The sequence below is a fragment of the Sus scrofa genome, chromosome 2 (genome assembly GCF_054392235.1).
Source record: "Sus scrofa isolate SSC_HxYL_T2T_F1_AM1 chromosome 2, Sscrofa_HxYL_maternal_Yorkshire_Landrace_v2.0, whole genome shotgun sequence".
NCBI lineage: Eukaryota > Metazoa > Chordata > Mammalia > Artiodactyla > Suidae > Sus > Sus scrofa.
In genome coordinates this window covers 4,580,310-4,597,831 of record NC_139384.1, presented here as the reverse complement: position 1 = coordinate 4,597,831, position 17,522 = coordinate 4,580,310, and the positions used below count along the sequence as shown (strand labels likewise).

The window sequence follows — 17,522 nt, the reverse complement described above, 5'->3', positions numbered from 1 at the left end:
AGGGACTTGCCCCAGATCACGCAGCTGGGAGGTGGGGACTGGACCTGGCGGTCTGGTTCCAACTTCCCATTTTAGGATTTGGTGACAACCGAGAGCTTCTCCGTCAGTGCAGGAGCCTTTCTGAGATGCCAGCAGCTCAGAGGGTAGCGGCTGGGTCCCTTCCTACGGGCTCGTGACCAAGAATGCGAAGCTGGTGGACCTGATGGGGGAGGGGTGCTGGGCGTTCTGGGGGCTGCAGAGGAAGCCCCCTGGCCTCAATGCAGCATGAGGGACCAGGTCCTGGAGAAGGTCTGGAGGAGCTGGGAGGACAGAGGAGGGCCACCCCGGCTGCTGCCCCTCAGGTGTCAGGAGCTCTTCCCATCTCCCCGGGGCTGAGGCTCAGGTGACGTGACCCATCGCGGTGCCTGGTGGCGGGGGCTGTCCGCCTGTGGAGCCCGTGCACCCTGCCCTGGCCCGGGACTGTCGGACGTGCTCTTGCTGTGGCGCTGCTTCTGTGGTAGAAGCACAGCCACGGGGGCAGGTCTGGCTGCAGCTGGACCGCTGGACGCGGCTCAGGCAGCCGGGGACGGTGCCTGTGGAGCCCAGGCCCCGGTGGGCATGTAGACAGACGCTGCTTGGCGAGGTGGTTGAGGAGCAGGACTGTCCCCCAAGGAGGGTGGGTGGAGAAGCGGGTCCCTGGGGTCTGAGGGTCAAGGAGCATCGCCAGCGTCAGTGACGGGACTGGGGCTCCGAGGTTGGCAGAGAGGCCCTCCCCCCACGCTGCCAGCGATGGGCTGTCAGGTCACCCACTCCGGGGCTTCACCATCCTCGTGTGTGAAGTGGGTGGGGTCCCTCCTGACCCCTGGTGAGCACCCTGAGAAATGGGGTCAGCTCAGGGGTGTGAGATCCAGGGTGGGTTGTGGGTGGAGAAAGGGGAAGAGGCCACCAGCTCGGCTGGATGCTGGGTTTAGGGCACGACTCTGGCAGCTTTCCCTGGGCTGAAGCCCCTGCCCCGGGATCCTACTCTGCTTCTTGGGGCCGCCCAGAGCATATGGCCTGCTTCGCTTTGCTCACAGGAGCCCTTCAGCTACTTGCAGGAGGCTCCATGTGCCTCTTCTCCCTGCGGGCGCTCAGCCCTCCAGCCCCCGGGTCCCCGGCAGGGCGTCTGCTGTCTTGAGTCCAAGGACCCCGCTAGCAGTAGTTCAGCCCCTGCTCTTCCCTTTGGAGCCCCCAGCCCTGCACTCGGGGCTCGACCCCCGTCCGTCCCGTCGGTCCGCCTTCCCCCAGCACCTCCCGTGTGATGGGGCGTGTGTCGTTCTTGGTCCTGGGATGCAGCGGAGACAAGACAGACAGACAGACAGCGTCACAGACACGTGCTTCTTCTCCAGCCTCATGTATTGGACAGACTGGGGGGAGAGCCCCAAAATCGAGTGCGCCCACCTGGACGGGCAGGAGCGGCACGTCCTGGTCAACACCTCCCTCGGCTGGCCCAACGGACTGGCTCTGGACCTGCAGGAGGGGCAGCTCTACTGGGGAGACGCCAAGACAGACAAGATCGAGGTGAGTCCGCCCCAGAGGGTCACGGGCCGTCAGCGCCGGTGGCGGGTGCAGCCGCGCAGACCTTGGGCTCTGGGTGTTAAGCAGAGGCCGGGCCGGGCCGCCCCTGCACCCCGTCATACGTGCATGGGGGCATCAGATGGGGCCTGTGCTCTGCTCTTGGGCCACATAGAATCCTTGGACAAAACCCACTTGTTATGATACATCTCTGACGCCTGAAAGGCGTGCAGGGAGGAGCACCGTGGGCTGTACGTGGTGATGGGAGGTGTTATCCCCGGGGAAACTGGGCACAGGGAGCCCTCCCAGCGGCTTGTACACCTTCTCGTGAGGCCTGACCTATTTCAGAAAATAAAGACACCGTGACGGCAGCAAGCAACGATCACACATGCGCCACCCAGCCTCGGAAATACATCATCCGTGTGGCTGATCCTAAATTTGGCAACTGGTTCCCAAGCATGCAAAGACATTTTCGTGGCGTTTGGGCCTTTCGAGCAGGAGCCCGATTTCTCCTTGCTCGACACTGCAGGGCACCTTTCTCGGGGCGTTCCCGTCGTGGTGCAGCCGTGGCGAACCTGACTGGCATCCGTGAGGACGCAGGTTCGGTCCCTGGCCTCGCTCAGTAGGTTAAGGAGCCGGCGTTACTGTGGCTGTGGTGTAGGCGGCAGCTGAAGCTCCATTTGGACCCCTAGCCTGGGAACCTCCATGTGCTGTGGGTGTGGCTCTAAAAAAACAAAGACAAAAAACCTTTCTGAGCTTGGAGACATGGCTGTTTTCCTGAACATCACGTAATCCTGTTCTGTGCGATTTTATGCAGTTCACGTGGCGCCCTGTTCGTGTGCTTCGGCAGCTGCCTTTTGCTCCCGCTGTGTGGTTTGCGGTGTCCTGACTGCTCGGTAGTTAAATCTGTCCCTGTGCGGGGATGTCCCTGGCGTCCTCGCCTCTCCCCTCCGTGGACCCCCCCGCCCCGGCCCCCATAGCTTCCCAGGGATTCTCATCAGCTCTGGTCAGGTCACTGCTCACTGATGTCACACCGGGGGTCACCATCGCTTTTCTCTGGGAGGAACCACCCCCGCCGCCCCCAGGGAGCTTGCTGGGGGAGGGCAGGAGTGAGACTGTGAACGTGTGTCTGTGTCACAGGGTTTCAAGCAGTGTTTCTAGAGTTCCCATTGTGGCGCAGGGGGTTAAGGAGCCAGTGTTGTTTCTCTGAGGATGCGGGTTCCGTCCCTGGCCTCACTCAGTGGGTTAAGGATCTGTCATTGCCGCAAGTTGTAGCATGGATCACAGATGCGGCCCAGATCCTCTGTTGCTGTGGTTGTGGCGTAGGCTGGCAGCTGCAGCTCTGATTCCACCCCTAGCCTGGAAACTTCCATACGGCGCAGGTATGGCCGTGAAAAGAAAGAAAGAAAAAAAAAAGCCACACTTCTGAGCAGGACCAGGAGGGGGACTCAGGGCCGACGGGATGCCTCTCCCACGTAAACCCAGAGAGCTGCAGGTGGTACCTTTCCTGTTGGATTCTCTGTAAACCATCACGTCTTTTTTTTTTTTTTTTTTTTTTGGTCTTTTTAGGGCTGCACCTGCGGCATACGGAGGTTCCCAGGCTAGGGGTCTAATCGGAGCTACAGCTGCCGGCCTATGCCAGAGCCACAGCAACAACAGATGCAAGCCACATCTGTGACCCACACCATAGCTCACGGCAATGCCGGATCCTTAACCCACTGAGCGAGACCAGGGATCGAACCTGCCTCCTCACGGATGCTAGTCAGAATCATTTCCGCTGAGCCACGATGGGAACTCCATTTTTTTTTTTTTTTTTTTTAATGGTCACTTTTAAAAGGATCTTGTTGCTAGAGTTTGAAGACACTTGTCTCTGGAGCCTCTGCGCCTGAAGGCGAGACCCTTGGTTCCTGCAGGGTCAGCCGGGCACGAGGCTTCGTCTCCTTGGTCACCCAGCCACCCCCCAGGAGGGGCTGGGGATTCATGTGTCCAGCCAGCACTGCTGGAGACGTCACCGCTATCTCTCTGTTGACTCCTGTAGCAGTGGGTTGGTTTTCTGTTTTCTTTTGATAAAATCACATAAAATTAACCATTTTGGCCATTTTAAAGTGTAGAGCTCAGTGGCATGTAGTGGATTCACAGGGTTAGACACACCATCGCCGCAACCTGGTTCCAGAACGTGTTCATCACCCCAGTCCTGTACCCACTCAGTGGTTGGTGCCCTGTCTCCCCTCCCCACCCCTCTGCCTCTGACAGCCACTAACCTGCTGTCTGCCTCTGTGGATTTGCCTGCTCTGGACGCTGCACATGAGTCGACTCAGTGATCTCTTGTGTCTGGCTTCTGGCAGCAGAATGTTTGCAGGCTTCATCATGTGGTAGCATGTCAGCCCTTCATCCCTTTTCATGGCCAAATAATATTCCACTTGTGGAGAGACCACATTTTGTTTGTCCACCTGCGGGTGGGTATCTGGTTGCTTTCCCCTTTTGGCTGCTGTGAATTATATTCTCGTATGAGCCCTTGTGGACATGCTTTTGTTTGAGCACCTGTTTCTGATTCTTTGGGGCGTATATATGAGGAGGGGAATCGCTGGGTCATATAGTAGTTTGATCTTTAACTCACTCAGGAACCGTGAGACTGTTTTCCACAGCCTGCACCGTTTTTTCGCACTGTCTGCTAGCAGTATAGTGTGCTCTTTTTTTTTTTTTTTTAACTTGTATTGAGGTATAGCTGTGTTCGTTTCCACTGTACCGCAGAGTGATTCAGTTAGACGCATCCACACGTCCACTCTTTTTCAGATGCTCTTCCCACATGGACCGTCCCAGAGCACTGGGTAGAGTTCCCTGGGCTATACAGCAGGCCCCCATGGAGCATCCTTTGCATATGTGAGAGTGTGCAGGTGCCGGTCCCAAACCCCCAGCCCGCGCCCCCCCCACCCCCCCCTCGGCGAACACGGTCTGTTTCCGGCATCCGTGAAGGAGGCGCGTGTTCCGAGGTCCACATGTCCTCGCCGGCACTTATAAAACTTCCCTTTTTCTCGTTATTCGGGTGCGCTGTGGCGTCTGGCGGCAGTGATTGCCATTTTTCCTGATGACACGTGGCGTTGCCCACCTTCCCGTGTGCCTGTCCCGAGACAACACGTTGAGCTATGTGGCATCGTCCCCCTTTGCGGATGAGGGGCTGAGGTCCAGGGGACAGTAACCTGCTCAGGGTCACGGGGCCAGCAGGTGCTTTTGGATTTTCCGCTCTCAGCATATTCACCCACAGGCCGAGCCCTGAGCGTCACGCTGTCGTACGGGACGGAAGCATCGCGTTAGAACAGCAGCGTTGGAGCAGACGGGGGCTGAGGGGCCTTGAGCTCTGTGCAGCCTGAGCGGTCACCAGGCCACAGAGTCACCGCCATCGTCCCAGTGCACTTGTCTGCCCGAGCACAGGGGAGCCCTGACCGTGAACTGGGGGCTCCGTGCTGGCCCCCTGGCAGGGCGTCAGGACACGCTGGGTCTGTGTCAGAAGTGACCTCTCCCTCTGTCCCCCTCCCCGTCCTTCTGCAGCCCCCTCTCCCACAGCCCCCTGTTGGATCGCCTCCGCGCAGAACTCCCGTTGTCACGTCCTCACACTGTCTGCTGCCTGTCTGTCCCTCCCGCCCCCTCCCCACCCCTCGGCGAGCATCTGGTCTCTCTAGAACACTCACTGACTGTCGCCTTGTGCTGAAAAAGCACCACGGCGCAGACCTGTACCCTGGGGTCCGTGTTCCAGCGGGGTGCTAAGGAGAAAGGGTGGGAGGGGGGCAGTCGTTCAGGCCCCCCTGACAGCGCCCCAGCTGCTTTTCCAGCTGCGTGTGTTCTGAAGGCTTCTCCTCTCACTGCTGTGTGTATGTTCTGTCTCCTTTTGTTTCTCGAGTCAAGGGAGGAGTCTTGTCCACCATTAATCCTGAAATAGGAAAAGCGTTCAAACACCCCATGAGAGTTCCCATGTGGCTTAGTGGGTTAAGAACCAACTAGTATCCATGAGGATTTGGGTTCAATCCCTGGCCTCGCTCAGTGGGTTAAGGATCTTGAGACAGCTGCAGTGTAGGTCGCAGATGTGGCTTGGATCTGGTGTGGCTGTGGCTGTGGGCCGGCAGCTGCAGCTCTGATTCAACCCTTAGCCTGGGAACCTCCACATGCCGCAGGTGCGGCCCCAAAAAGGAGAGAAAAAAAGGATCAGGCCGGTCCCTGGCTGTGGGTGTTAGCCACGTGCCACGTCCCTGGATCGGGTGTGTCCCTGAGGGCTGGTCTCCGCCGTCCCTGAGTGAGACCCTGGTGAGCTTGAGCTGCTTTTCTAAAGCTTCCTCCAGGGTCGCTCTGACCCGAGGACGGAAGGAACAGAAGTCTCAAGGCCGACCCACAGCCCAGGCTGTTTGGCGTGTCTCTGCAGCAGGAAGTGTCGCCTGTGTGTGGCTTATGGTATATTTGCTGGTGGCCCCGGGTGGTCACCTGGGCTCTTAGCAACCCTGCCCCATCCAGTGTCCTACCAGGATTGCAGGTAGCTTGTCCCCTGCTGCCGACGTCCCTGGCAGGCTTGTGTGGGGAGTCCCCAGTGGGGAGCGACACTCCCGCTGGGGCGGGGGGGCCCACGGATGAATCACAGACTGAGAAGTTAAAAATACATCCGTCCCCCTGCTCCTGACATTTCCTGAGTCGGTGGAGGTGACATCCGGCCCCATCGGAGGAAACACTCGTCGCAGGGGTCGCAGATCGTCTGCGGGTCCCTGTCCAGGAGCACAGAGGAGGGCGGGCACAGGGCTTCCGAGCAACGGGGCCACGAGCTGTTGGCAGGTAGGCGTGTGTGCGTGCGTGTGTGCGTGTGTGCGTGTGTGTGTGTGTGTGTGTGTGTGTGAGAGAGAGAGAGAGAGAGAGAGAGCCTTTTGTTACATGAAACGAAATAACTGTAGCAGTTTTAATTTGGGGTTTTGCTTCCGAGTATAATGACTCCAATGGAATGTAGGCGTCTTTTTCCTTGAACTGTGTGTTTTCGGAGGATTGGTTGTGAGTTGGTCTCCTCGCGTGGCCGAGTCATTGGAAACAGGATTCCGTGTAAGGAAGTTGCACCTCACGTGACTTTCTGGGGTCCCCTGTTTTGGGGGCCGCCCTGCTGACCCCACAGCTGCAGGTCTTGCTTTTGGGAGCACAGCTGGGGGTGCTTGTGCAGTCTGCCCGCCCTCCCTCCTGCCGCACAGCCCTTGAGCTGCAAGTCAGGTCATGAGCTGGTCACGGGACCGGGCCCTGCTCAGCCTGGGTTGCCTCTCTCCCACCCTGTTCCTGGGCCTGGGCTGCGAAGGCCAAAAGGCCAAAGAGGGTGTGGCTGGTGGACACGGGGCGCCTCTGGCATCTGGCTTGACAGTTCTGACCTGACTGCCCGCAGGCATCTCGTTTCCTTTCCCGAAAATCAAGGGCCAGGGAACTTCTAGAGCCGGGGTCAGAAACTATAGCCCCCAGGCCAGAATGCCTTTTGTTTTTGTTTTTGTTTTACTTTTTAGGGCTGCACCTGTGGCGAATGGAGGTTCCCAGGCCAGGGATCGAATTGGAGCTGCAGCTGCCAGCCTGTGTCACAGCCACAGCAACACAGGATCCAAGCCACATCTGCACCACAGCTCACAGCAACGCTGGATCCTTCGCCCATTGAGCAAGGCCAGGGATCAAACCTGCGTTCTCATGGATGCCAGTCAGATTCATTCACCACTAAGCCACAGCGGGAACTCCAAAATGCCTGTTTTTGTGCCACTCTCAAATGAGGGGTGGTTTTTGTAGTTTAAATGTTTGAAAACAATCAAAAGAATAATATCTCCTAACATGAAAAATAATGTGAGATTCAAATTTGTCCCCCCCATATAGGGTTTTTGTTTTTTGCAGTTTCTTTAGAACGTACTTGGTTGGTTTTTTTTTGACCACGCCCGAGGCGCATGGAAGTTCCTGGACCAGGGATCAAACCTGGGCCACAGCAGTGACAACGCCATATCCTTTAACTGCTCGGCTACCAGGGAACTCCGCTCGTGCTTGATTGAGCCCCTCCCCCTATTTCCCCCCCATGGCTGCTTTCCCATGACGGGGACCGTGCGGCCTCAAAGCTAAAGATCCTTTTCGGAAATAGCTGCCAGCCCCTGTCCTGGACTGTCGTGCCCCCTGCTCTCTCCTGGCCCCATGTTACTGGGCGTCCCGGGTTCGATCTGTTGTTTCTGGATTCTGTTCTGGTACTTCCCCCACCCGGGAGGCAGATGGGCAAGTCCCCTTTGTCTGCCCGCCACCCTCCATCGGGGCCCGGGAAGGGCCAAGGCTCCCGAGTTGGGCCCAGAGGGACCCGGGGAGCTGACCCATGTGCTCTCTGCGGACAGGCCTCCCTGCTCTGCTCCAGGACTTGAGAAGGGCCTGGTCCAGCACAGTCGCTTTCACGGATGTGTCGGCTTTGATCAAGGTGCCCTGAAAGCTGCCTTAAAAAGGCCACCCTGGGGTCATTTTGATCAAGGTGCCCTGAAAGCTGCCTTAAAAAGGCCACCCTGGGGTCATTTATTCTCTCAAGTGCTGGAGTCTAGATGTCCTTCCAAGTTGGAGGCCTGCGAAGGGCTTCAAGAGACCCACAGTCATGGAGTTCCCGTCGTGGCTCAGTGGTTAATGAGCCCGACTGGGATCCGGGAGCATGCCACTTCGATCCCTGGCCTCGCTCAGTGAGTGAAGGATCCAGTGTTGCCGTGAGCTGTGGGGTAGGTCGGGGGCTGCGGCTCCAATTCGACCTCTAGCCCGGGAACCTCCATGTCACGGGTGTGGCCCTAAAAAGACCCCCCCCCCAAAAAAAAGAGACCTATAGTTGTGTGGAGAGTGATGGGGTCAGGGAGGGGCTTGGGGGTCAGAGCGAGGCCCTGCCAGCCCAGAGCCCCGGTTCTGTCCTTGTGGTGGGAGGGGTGCCACCAGCCCGGCCCTAGGGGAGCAGCTCATCGCCTCCCCCTACTTTGTTCTGGGCAACCAGAGGGGGGCAGGGGTGGGGACGGAGGCAGGGAAGAGGAAGGGCTGCGGGCCGCCAGCTGCCCTCGCTGGGCGCCCTCTCCTAGTTTCTGATCTGGGAAAATGGACTTTGTTGGCTCCATCAGTAGAACGTTCAGGAGTGCCTGTCGTGGTTCAGCGGTAACAAACCTGACCAGTATCCATAAGGACGTGGGTTCGATCCCTGGCCTCACTCAGTGGGTTAAGGATCCAGCATCTCTGTGAACTGTGGTATGGGTCACAGATGAGGCTCGGATCTGGCATTGCTGTGACCGTGGTATAGACCGGCAGCTACAGCTCTGGTTCAGCCCCTAGCCTGGGAACCTCCATAGACCGCAGGTGCGACCCTAAAAAGGCAAAAAGAAAAAAAATAGAACATGCATTTATTTATGTCTGGAGTTGAGTTATTAAAGAAAATTCAGAAATTATGGGCAGAGAGAAGAACAGACAAATCTCTTAAAGAGATGGTGTTGGCATTCTGATACATAAAAAGTGTGGAGTCTTGGCGCTCCCGTTGTGGCACAGCGGATTTGGGGCCCGATGTAGTCTCTGTGCGGATGCAGTTTCAATCCCTGGCCTTGCTCCGTGGGTTAAGGATCTGGCATTGCCACAAGCTTCAGCATAGGTTCAGATGCAGCTCGGATCTGGCGTGGCTGCGGCTGCAGCGTAGGCTGGCGGCTGTAGCTCCGACTTGACCCCTCGCCTGGGAACTTCCATAAGCTGCAAGTGCGCCATGAAAAGAAGAAAATTAAAAATGTGGAGTTGTTATTTTCCAGATGGGGGTTATCTTCTCTGTAGCCTTCATGCCCTGATCTGCCATCCCCGCCCCACCCAGCCCTGGCTGGTCCGTGTCAAGGGAGGAGCAGGGCTGTGAGCCCTGTGCTCTTGGAGATGCTCTTTCTCTTCTCCCGCCCTCGCTTCCTCGGCTGTCCTCCCAGGTGAGGGCCCAGGCGTTGTTCTTTGCTTGGTTAATTTCCCTGGCGACTTGAGCTGCTCCTCTCAGTTACAGGAGGAGAGTCCGAGGTCCGTGGGGGTGCAGGGGTGGGGCAGAGCTGGGCTGGGCCCCCGGCCACAGGGCCCAGAGCTGCCTGCCCCTCCCGGCTGCCCCGGCCGTTTTGTCCCGTGCTGTCCAGTGACAGAGGACCAAGGCCTTTCTGCTCAACACACACTCCATCTATCTTAGGTGTTTGCCACCCTGCAAGACAGAAGGTTTGCAGCTTTTCCGATGAGCTAGAAATATAATCTGGCGGCAGGAGGCCTGTTGAGACTTGCCGTTCAATTCACCGAGTCTCTTTCATCCTCGTCTGAGAGCCCAGGAGTTTGGATGTTGCATTTTTCTCGTCTTCCTTTTCACATAAGCTTCTACAGGATCATGTGGCATCGGAATCACCTCTTATCCTGTTTGTGTGTTGCGGTCGGCTGAGGCAGTTTTATGTTTGACAGTTTTTTTCTCCTCTGTGGCTTTTGTGGTGGATGCTTTTAATCTGCACTGACTCTCCAAGAAAAGATTTAGCTTTTTCATCTCTGAGTAAACAGTCACTAGTGTGTCTGGGGTCAGAAAGAATCTCTGAGCTGTAGCCTCAGACTTAGAACCAGAAGCATCCTCAGCGTTCACCCTGTCCTGACCGAGCGAGAGATTCGTCCACAGGCAAGTGGGAAGCCTTGCCCGGGGCCTCCAGTATGTTAGTTGTCTGGCTTTTTTAAATTTAGCTTCTGTCCAGGGTGTGATCCTGTGCCTCCCCTGGCTGCATCTGGGGCAGACATTGCTAATCAATGGGCCTATCTGGGCTCCGACACCCACACCTTGGTACTCTGGGCAGCCATGGCCAGTCGATCAACAGGGTGAGGGAGAGGACACCGTTTGCTCCCTGTTCCAAACCATGCCTCCTGTGTCTGCGTAGCATCCCCACCCAGGGGAGGTGGTGGGGAAACGCCCCTAAGGCGGCTCCATCACCTAAAGTGTCACTTGTCCAGCTGAGCTGTGGCACCCAGCTTTGTTCGGTGGCCTGGCCAGGTGAAGCCACAGCTGGGGCCCGACCCGTCCCAGGCAGCCCAGGCGCGAGGCTGGTGCAGCCCTGTGTCTGCCGTCCCGCAGGTGATCAACATCGACGGGACGGAGAGGCGGACGCTCCTGGAGGACAAGCTCCCGCACATTTTCGGGTTCACGCTGCTGGGGGACTTCATCTACTGGACCGACTGGCAGCGGCGCAGCATCGAGCGCGTGCACAAGGTCAAGGCCAGCCGGGACGTCATCATCGACCAGCTGCCTGACCTGATGGGGCTCAAGGCCGTGAACGTGGCCAAGGTCGTCGGTGAGTCTGGTCAGCCTCGAGCCCCCGGGGCAGCTGTGCCGCAGGCTCCTCCTGCTGTTTGGTCCACAGGCAGCCCAGTTTGAGGCTCAAGCTGGGGGTGTAAGTGTCTGGCAAGGGCAGCCACTCTGGGGCCGGGCAGGGCAGGAGATGGTCAGAATACGGTCAAGGACAGCTGACGGCTTACTCTTGGTGGGTGCCTGCTGTGTGCTTAGTGCCCAGGGCAGCCCTGTCCGCTAATTATGACATTGCCCCGTGAACCCAGGGAAGAGGGAGGTGAAGCTGCGTAGCCAGCAGGTGGCCAAGCCCAGGACTCACGCCAGGGCTGCCTCTACCTCATCACTGGGCAGGGCTGCTCCATGAGCATGAGCAGGCTGGACCCTGCAGCACCATCCAATAGCCAGGATCTGCCAAGAGCCCGCTGATTAACTAATTCGTCTCTTTAGGAACAGGGTTCCCAGTGTAAGCCAGCAAACTACACTGGGGACAGTAGTGTCCAGCTCTGGTGGGGGGACAGATGGGGGACAGGACTGTGGGCTTGTTGGAGGCAGGGACTCTGTTCTGGTGGGGCCTCAGTGCCTAGTACTGACCTACACATCAGAGACACTTTGCTGGGAGAGGGGGAGGACCAGAGGGGCGCAGTGCTCAGCCTCAAGCTGCACAGTCTAGCGGGTGGGACGCCCCGTAGCTCTGCGGCCTGGCTGGTGACTGTGGTTGTGATGTTAGAGGGATGCCTGGCTTTAAAATATATGGGAGGGTGAGTTCCCCTCGTGGCTCAGTGATAACAAATCCAACTGGTATCCATGAGGATGCGGGTTCGATCCCTGGCCTTGCTCAGTGGGTTAAGGATCCGGCGTTGCCGTGAGCTGTGGTGTAGGTCACATATGCAGCTTGGATCCCGTGTTGCTGTGGCTGTGGTATACACAGGCTGTGGTGTAGACAGGCTGGCAGCAGCTACAGCTGTGATTCGACCCCTAGCCTAGGAACATCCATATGTTGTGGGTGCGGCCTTAAAAAGACAAAAAAAGAAAAGAAAAAGAAAAAAATTTTAAAAACGTAAAATAAGGGCATTCCCATTGTGGCTCAGTGGTTGACGCATCCGACTAGGAACCATGAGGTTGCAGGTTCGATCCCTGGCCTTGCTCAGTGGGTTAAGGATCTGGCATTGCCGTGAGCTGTGGTGTAGGTTGCAGACGTGGCTCGATCCTGCGTTGCTGTGGCTGTGGTGTAGGCCGGCAGCTACAGCTCCAATTAGACCCCTAGCCTGGAAACCTCCATGTGCCACGGGTGCGGCCCTGAAAAGACCAAAAAAAAAAAAAAATATATATATATATATATATATAAAATATGTGGGAGGGCATTTGAGCTTGGAATTTAGGGAGTAGGTGGGGGCAGGGTTTGCCTGGCAGAAGGGACAGCTGAGCAAGGGCCCAGAGGTGAGGCTGTTCGGGGGAGGGGGCACCTGGGGACAGCCTGTGCTCCGAGACAAGATGCTGGCATCAACACCTAGTTTACCAGCCACGTCCCCGTGGAATGTGAGGCCCACTGGTGATAAGGAAAATGGTGTATCCATGGGGAGTGACTTAAAGGTGAGAAACGGGGAGTTCCCACTGTGGCTCGGTGGGTTAAGACCCTGACTAATATCCATGGCCTCACTTAGTGGGTTAAGGATCCAGCATTGCCGTGAACTGTGTGTAGGTCGCAGACATGGCTTGGATCCCGAGTGGCTGTGGCCGTGGTGTCGGCTGGAGGCTACCCCAGCCTGAGAACGTCCTCATGATGCAGGTGCGGCCCTGAAAAGCAAAAATTAAATCAAGTTGAGAAACCGGACCCTCTCGCTGTCTCCTCCCTCCCGTCTTCTCTCATGTTGGGATCTGCTGAGAAAGATGGGCGGAGGATCTCTTTTTAGCAGACGTACTTAACACTAAATTGAAGCCACTTTTAACAGCACTCCAGCAGATGAGTGAGACTACCAGGCTGGGCAGAAATAAATGCATGAATGCTAGGTACCGTCTGCCGTAATAACAGACGAAGCACCTTTGGCCGTCCTGGCGACCCTGGGTTTTGGAGGGCAGTGGACGGCAGGAACCCGTTCGGTGGGGTCCGGGCTGCAGTCCAGTCTCCAGGCCAGGAGTCCAGGCCCTGCGGGGTCCGGGGAACAGGGGGTGCGGCTTGTCACCAGGTCGCCACGTGGATGCAAATGTGAAAATGGCGGGGCTGCCCTGGGTCCAGAGCTCGCCATCACGGCACGTCCCTTCCCCGTGCCTGGGCAGGCCCTGGGTGCCCATCGCCCGCCTGCCGTCCCCATCTGGCATCTGGCGGACACGCAGCCCCGCCCGGGCGTGGAGCCGCCAGTGCCGAGAGCCCGCGTCCTTCCCTGCAGGGACCAACCCGTGCGCGGACAGGAACGGGGGCTGCAGTCACCTGTGCTTCTTCACGCCGCGCGCCACCAAGTGCGGCTGCCCCATCGGCCTGGAGCTGCTGAGTGACATGAAGACCTGCATCGTGCCCGAGGCCTTCCTCGTGTTCACCAGCAGGGCCGCCATCCACCGGATCTCCCTGGACACCAACAACAACGACGTGGCCATCCCGCTCGCGGGCGTCAAGGAGGCCTCCGCGCTGGACTTCGACGTGTCCACTAACCACATCTACTGGACCGACGTCAGCCTGAAGGTACGGCGGCCAGGTGTCCCCCCCTTTCCCGCAGACACCTGCCTGGTGTAAACAAGTTTCTCTGCTCTCTCTCTTTTTTAAAAGTTTCTAAGTTTTTTTAAGATCGTGGTATAGGCGCTGCACACTATTTTGTATAAGTGTACAGTGCAGAGAGCCACGGTTTTTCAATCTTATGCTCTGTGGTTATTGTAAAATATTGGCTGTATTCCCCATGTTGTGTGATATATCTTTGTAGCTTATTTTATATCTAACAGGTTGTATCTCTTTTTTTAAATGATTTTTATTTTTTCCACGACATTTGATTTAGTGTTCTGTCAATTTTCTCCTGGACAGCAGCGTGACCCAGTCATACACATATGTATCTATTCTTTTTCTCACATGATCCCCCATCAGGCTCCGTCACAAGTGATTGGATATAGTTCCCTGTGCTGTACAGCAGGATCGCCTTGCTTATCTGCACCAAAGGCAAGAGTTGGCATCTAAGAATCTGTGTCTCTTAATCCCTTGCCCCCCTCTTCCCTCTCCCCACTGGTTACCACCAGTTGTTTCTCTGCGAGCCCACTTCTTTTGTGTTATTTTTACTGTTTGCTGTATGTTTTAGATCCCACGCAGAAGTCGTATCACACAGTGTTTGTCTTTCTGTCTGACTTCTTTCACCCACCATAATGCCCTCCGAGACCATCCATGTTGCTGCAAATGGCAAAATTTCATCCTTCTTCTTTTTTTCTTTCCCATCATGGCTTTTGTTATAAGATAATGAATATAGTTCCCTGTGCTATACAGTTAGGATCTTGTTGTTTCTCTCTTTTATATATAGTCATTTCGACCCACGAATCCCAAACTCCTAATTTATTCCTCCCCACCCCCTTTCCCCTTTGGTAACCAAAAGTTTCTTTTCTATGTCTGCGCGTCTCTTTCTGTTTTGTAAAGAAGTTCACTTGTATCATATCTGCGATTCCAAATATAAGTGCTGTCATATGGTATTTGTCTTTTTCTGATTTCACTTAGTACAGTCGTCTCTAGGTGCTGCAGATGGCATTATTTTGTTCTTTTTTGTGGCTGCGTAGTATTCCATTGTGTATGGGTACTACATCTTCTTTATCCATCCATCTCTAGGTAGACATTTAAGTTGTTTCCACATCTTGACTGTTGTCAATAGTGATGCTCTGACCATTGGGGTGCATGTATCTCTTTGAATTAGTGTTTCTCCAGATATATGCCCAGGAGTGGGAGTGCTGGATCACATGGTAACTCTATTTTTAGTTTCTTAAGGAACCTCCATACTGTTTTCCATAGGGGCTGCACCAATTTACATTCTCCCCAACAGTCTAGAGGAAAAGTGTTCCCTTTTCTCCATACTGTCTCCAGCATTTGTTATTTGCAGACTTTTAAATGGTGGCCATTCTGACTGGTGTGAGGTGATACCTCATGGTAGTTTTGATTTTCATTTCTTTAATCAACACCAATGTTGAGCATCTTTTCATGTGTCCATTGGCCGTCTGTCTCTCGTCTTTGAAAAAATATCTATTTCAGTCTTCTGCCCATTTTTTTGGTTGGATTGTTTATCTGTCATAGAGTCGTATGCGCTGTTTGTATATTTTGGAAATTAAGCCCTTGTTGGTTGCATCGTTTGCAAATACTTTCTCCCATTCTGTAGGTTGTCCTTTTTTTATGGTTTCCTTTGCTGTGCAGAAGCTTATGAATTGGACTAGGTCCCATTGGTGTATTTGGCTTTTATTTCTTTTGGCTGGGGAGGCTGACCTAGGAAAACATTGGTAGGATTTCTGTCAGAGAGTGTTTTGCCTGTGTTCTCTTCTAGGAGTGTTATGGTGTCATGTCTTATATGTAAATCTTTAAGCTATGTTGAATTTATTTTGCATTTGATTGTATAATATAGTCTAACTTCATTGATGTACACATAGCTGTCCAGCTTGCCCAGCACCGCTTTTTGAAGGGACTGCCTTTTCTCCCTTGTATATTCTTGCCTCCTTCATTGATGGTTAATTGACCAATGTGTGGGATTATTTCTGGACTCTTGATTCTGTTCCACTGATCCAAAATTTTGTTTTTCATGGCTGAGTAATATTCCATTGTATCCAAAAATAAATAAAATAAGTAATTAATTTAAAATGGAGTTCCCTTGTGGCACAGCAGGTTAAGTATCTCTTGTTGTCCCTGCAGCAGCCTTGGTTGCTGCTGGGGTGCAGCTTGAATCCCTGACCCGAGAACTTTCCCATGCCTTGGGCAGAGTCCAAATAAATAAATAAATAAATATGGAGTTCCCATTGCGGCTCCGCAGCTTAAGAACCTGACTAGTCTCCATGAGGATGTAGGTTCAATCCCTGACCTCACTCAGTGGGTTAAGGATCTGGCATGGCCGCAAGCTGCAGCATAGGTCACAGACGCAGCTCAGATCTGACGTGGCTGTGGCATAGGCCTGCAGCTGCAGCTCCGGTTCAACCTCTAGCCTGGGAACTTCCATATGCTGCCGATACGGCCCTAAAAAGAAAAATAAAATAAAATTAGATGGATAGATAGATAGATAAAAGAAGAATATTGGCATTCCTTCCCTGGTGGCCTCGTGGTTAAGGATCCCGCATTGCCACAGCTGTGGCATAGGTTGCAGTTGTGTCTTGGATTTAATTCCTGGCCCAGGAACTTGCATCTGCCTCAGGTGTAGTCATAAAATTAAAAAGTAAAATATTGCGCCATGCACCTGTTCCTCAGCATACTTCACGTTTCCCTTATTTTAGGGGACTTGTTCTTCCAGTTTTTTCCGACTCTCAGTGATACCACGATGGAGTTCTCTGGCGGCTTAGTGGGTTAAAAACCGACATTGTCACTGCTATGCGCCGGGTCCCTGGCCCTGGAACTTGCCATGGGCACAGCCAAAAAAAGTGTTGCCGTGGTAATGAACATCTTAGTGTATGAGGCCTCTTTTGTATTTTTATTCCTTTGGATAAAGTTTCAGGAGGAAGATTACTGGATGAAAGGATACAGCTCTTTTTAAGGGTCATGATGCACACACACACACACACACACACGTGTCTTATATGATACTATTATTTTAATATGCACTTATTTTAATATTTTGTGTTTTATATATTACACACACGTGTCTTATACTATTATTTTAATATGCACTTACATGCTTTTGTGTTTTATATATTACACACACATGTCTTATATGATACTATTATTTTAATATGCGCTTACATGCTTTTGTGTTTTATATCTTACACACACACGTCTTATATGATACTATTATTTTAATATGCACTTACATGCTTTTGTGTTTTATATATTACACACACATATGTCTTATATGATACTATTATTTTAATATGCACTTACATGCTTTTGTGTTTTATATCTTACACACACACACGTCTTATATGATACTATTATTTTAATAGGGACTTAGATGCTTTTGTGTTTTATATATTATACACACACGCACACACATATGTAGCCAAATTGTTTCTTCTAAAAAGGTTGCATTTGGCTGCTTTTCAGATGTTCATTTAAAAACTTGAAGGTTGAGGAAAAAATAAAAAAATAAAAAGAATAAAAACTCCAATATTGGTGATGTGGCCTCAGATGTGGTCCGTAGTTGCTCCCGGAGACCTAGGATCTCCTGGCACGAGGTCTGCAAAAACCCTGGTGTGGGGGGTTCCCACTGTGATGCAGTAGGTTAGGGATCCACCTGCAGTGGCTCTGGTCACTGCAGAGGTGCGGCTTCCATCCCCTGCCGTCCATAGGCCATGGATGTGGCCATTAAAGCAAACCAAGACAAAACTCTGGTCTCTAGGGAGTGCCCGTCGTGGCGCAGTGGTTAACAAATCCGACTAGGAACCATGAGGTTGCGGGTTCGATCCCTGCCCTTGCTCAGTGGGTTAAGGATCCGGCGTTGCCGTGAGCATTGTAGGTTGCAGACGCGGCTCGGATCCTGCGCTGCTGTGGCTCTGGCGTAGGCCAGTGGCTAGAGCTCCGATTCGA

At 54.0% G+C, this 17,522-nt stretch overlaps 1 protein-coding gene and 1 long non-coding RNA gene across 7 annotated transcripts in view; one reads left to right on the top strand and one right to left on the bottom strand.

The window, feature by feature from the left end:
• Positions 1-17,522, top strand: part of LRP5 (LDL receptor related protein 5) — a 119,871-nt gene that overhangs the window by 64,337 nt on the left and 38,012 nt on the right. For all 6 annotated transcript variants that reach the window (XM_021082720.2, XM_021082719.2, XM_085010556.1 and 3 more), the window contains exons 7-9: positions 1,368-1,539; positions 10,637-10,853; positions 13,234-13,523. In XM_021082720.2, the coding sequence (XP_020938379.2) occupies positions 1,368-1,539; positions 10,637-10,853; positions 13,234-13,523 (679 nt within the window). The remainder of the gene's footprint in view (positions 1-1,367; positions 1,540-10,636; positions 10,854-13,233; positions 13,524-17,522) is intronic.
• LOC146405033 (uncharacterized) lies at positions 13,260-17,473 on the bottom strand. The gene is made up of 2 exons (XR_014836774.1): positions 16,772-17,473; positions 13,260-16,642 (listed from the first exon to the last, which is right to left on the bottom strand). It is a non-coding gene; the product is annotated as an uncharacterized LOC146405033 (long non-coding RNA).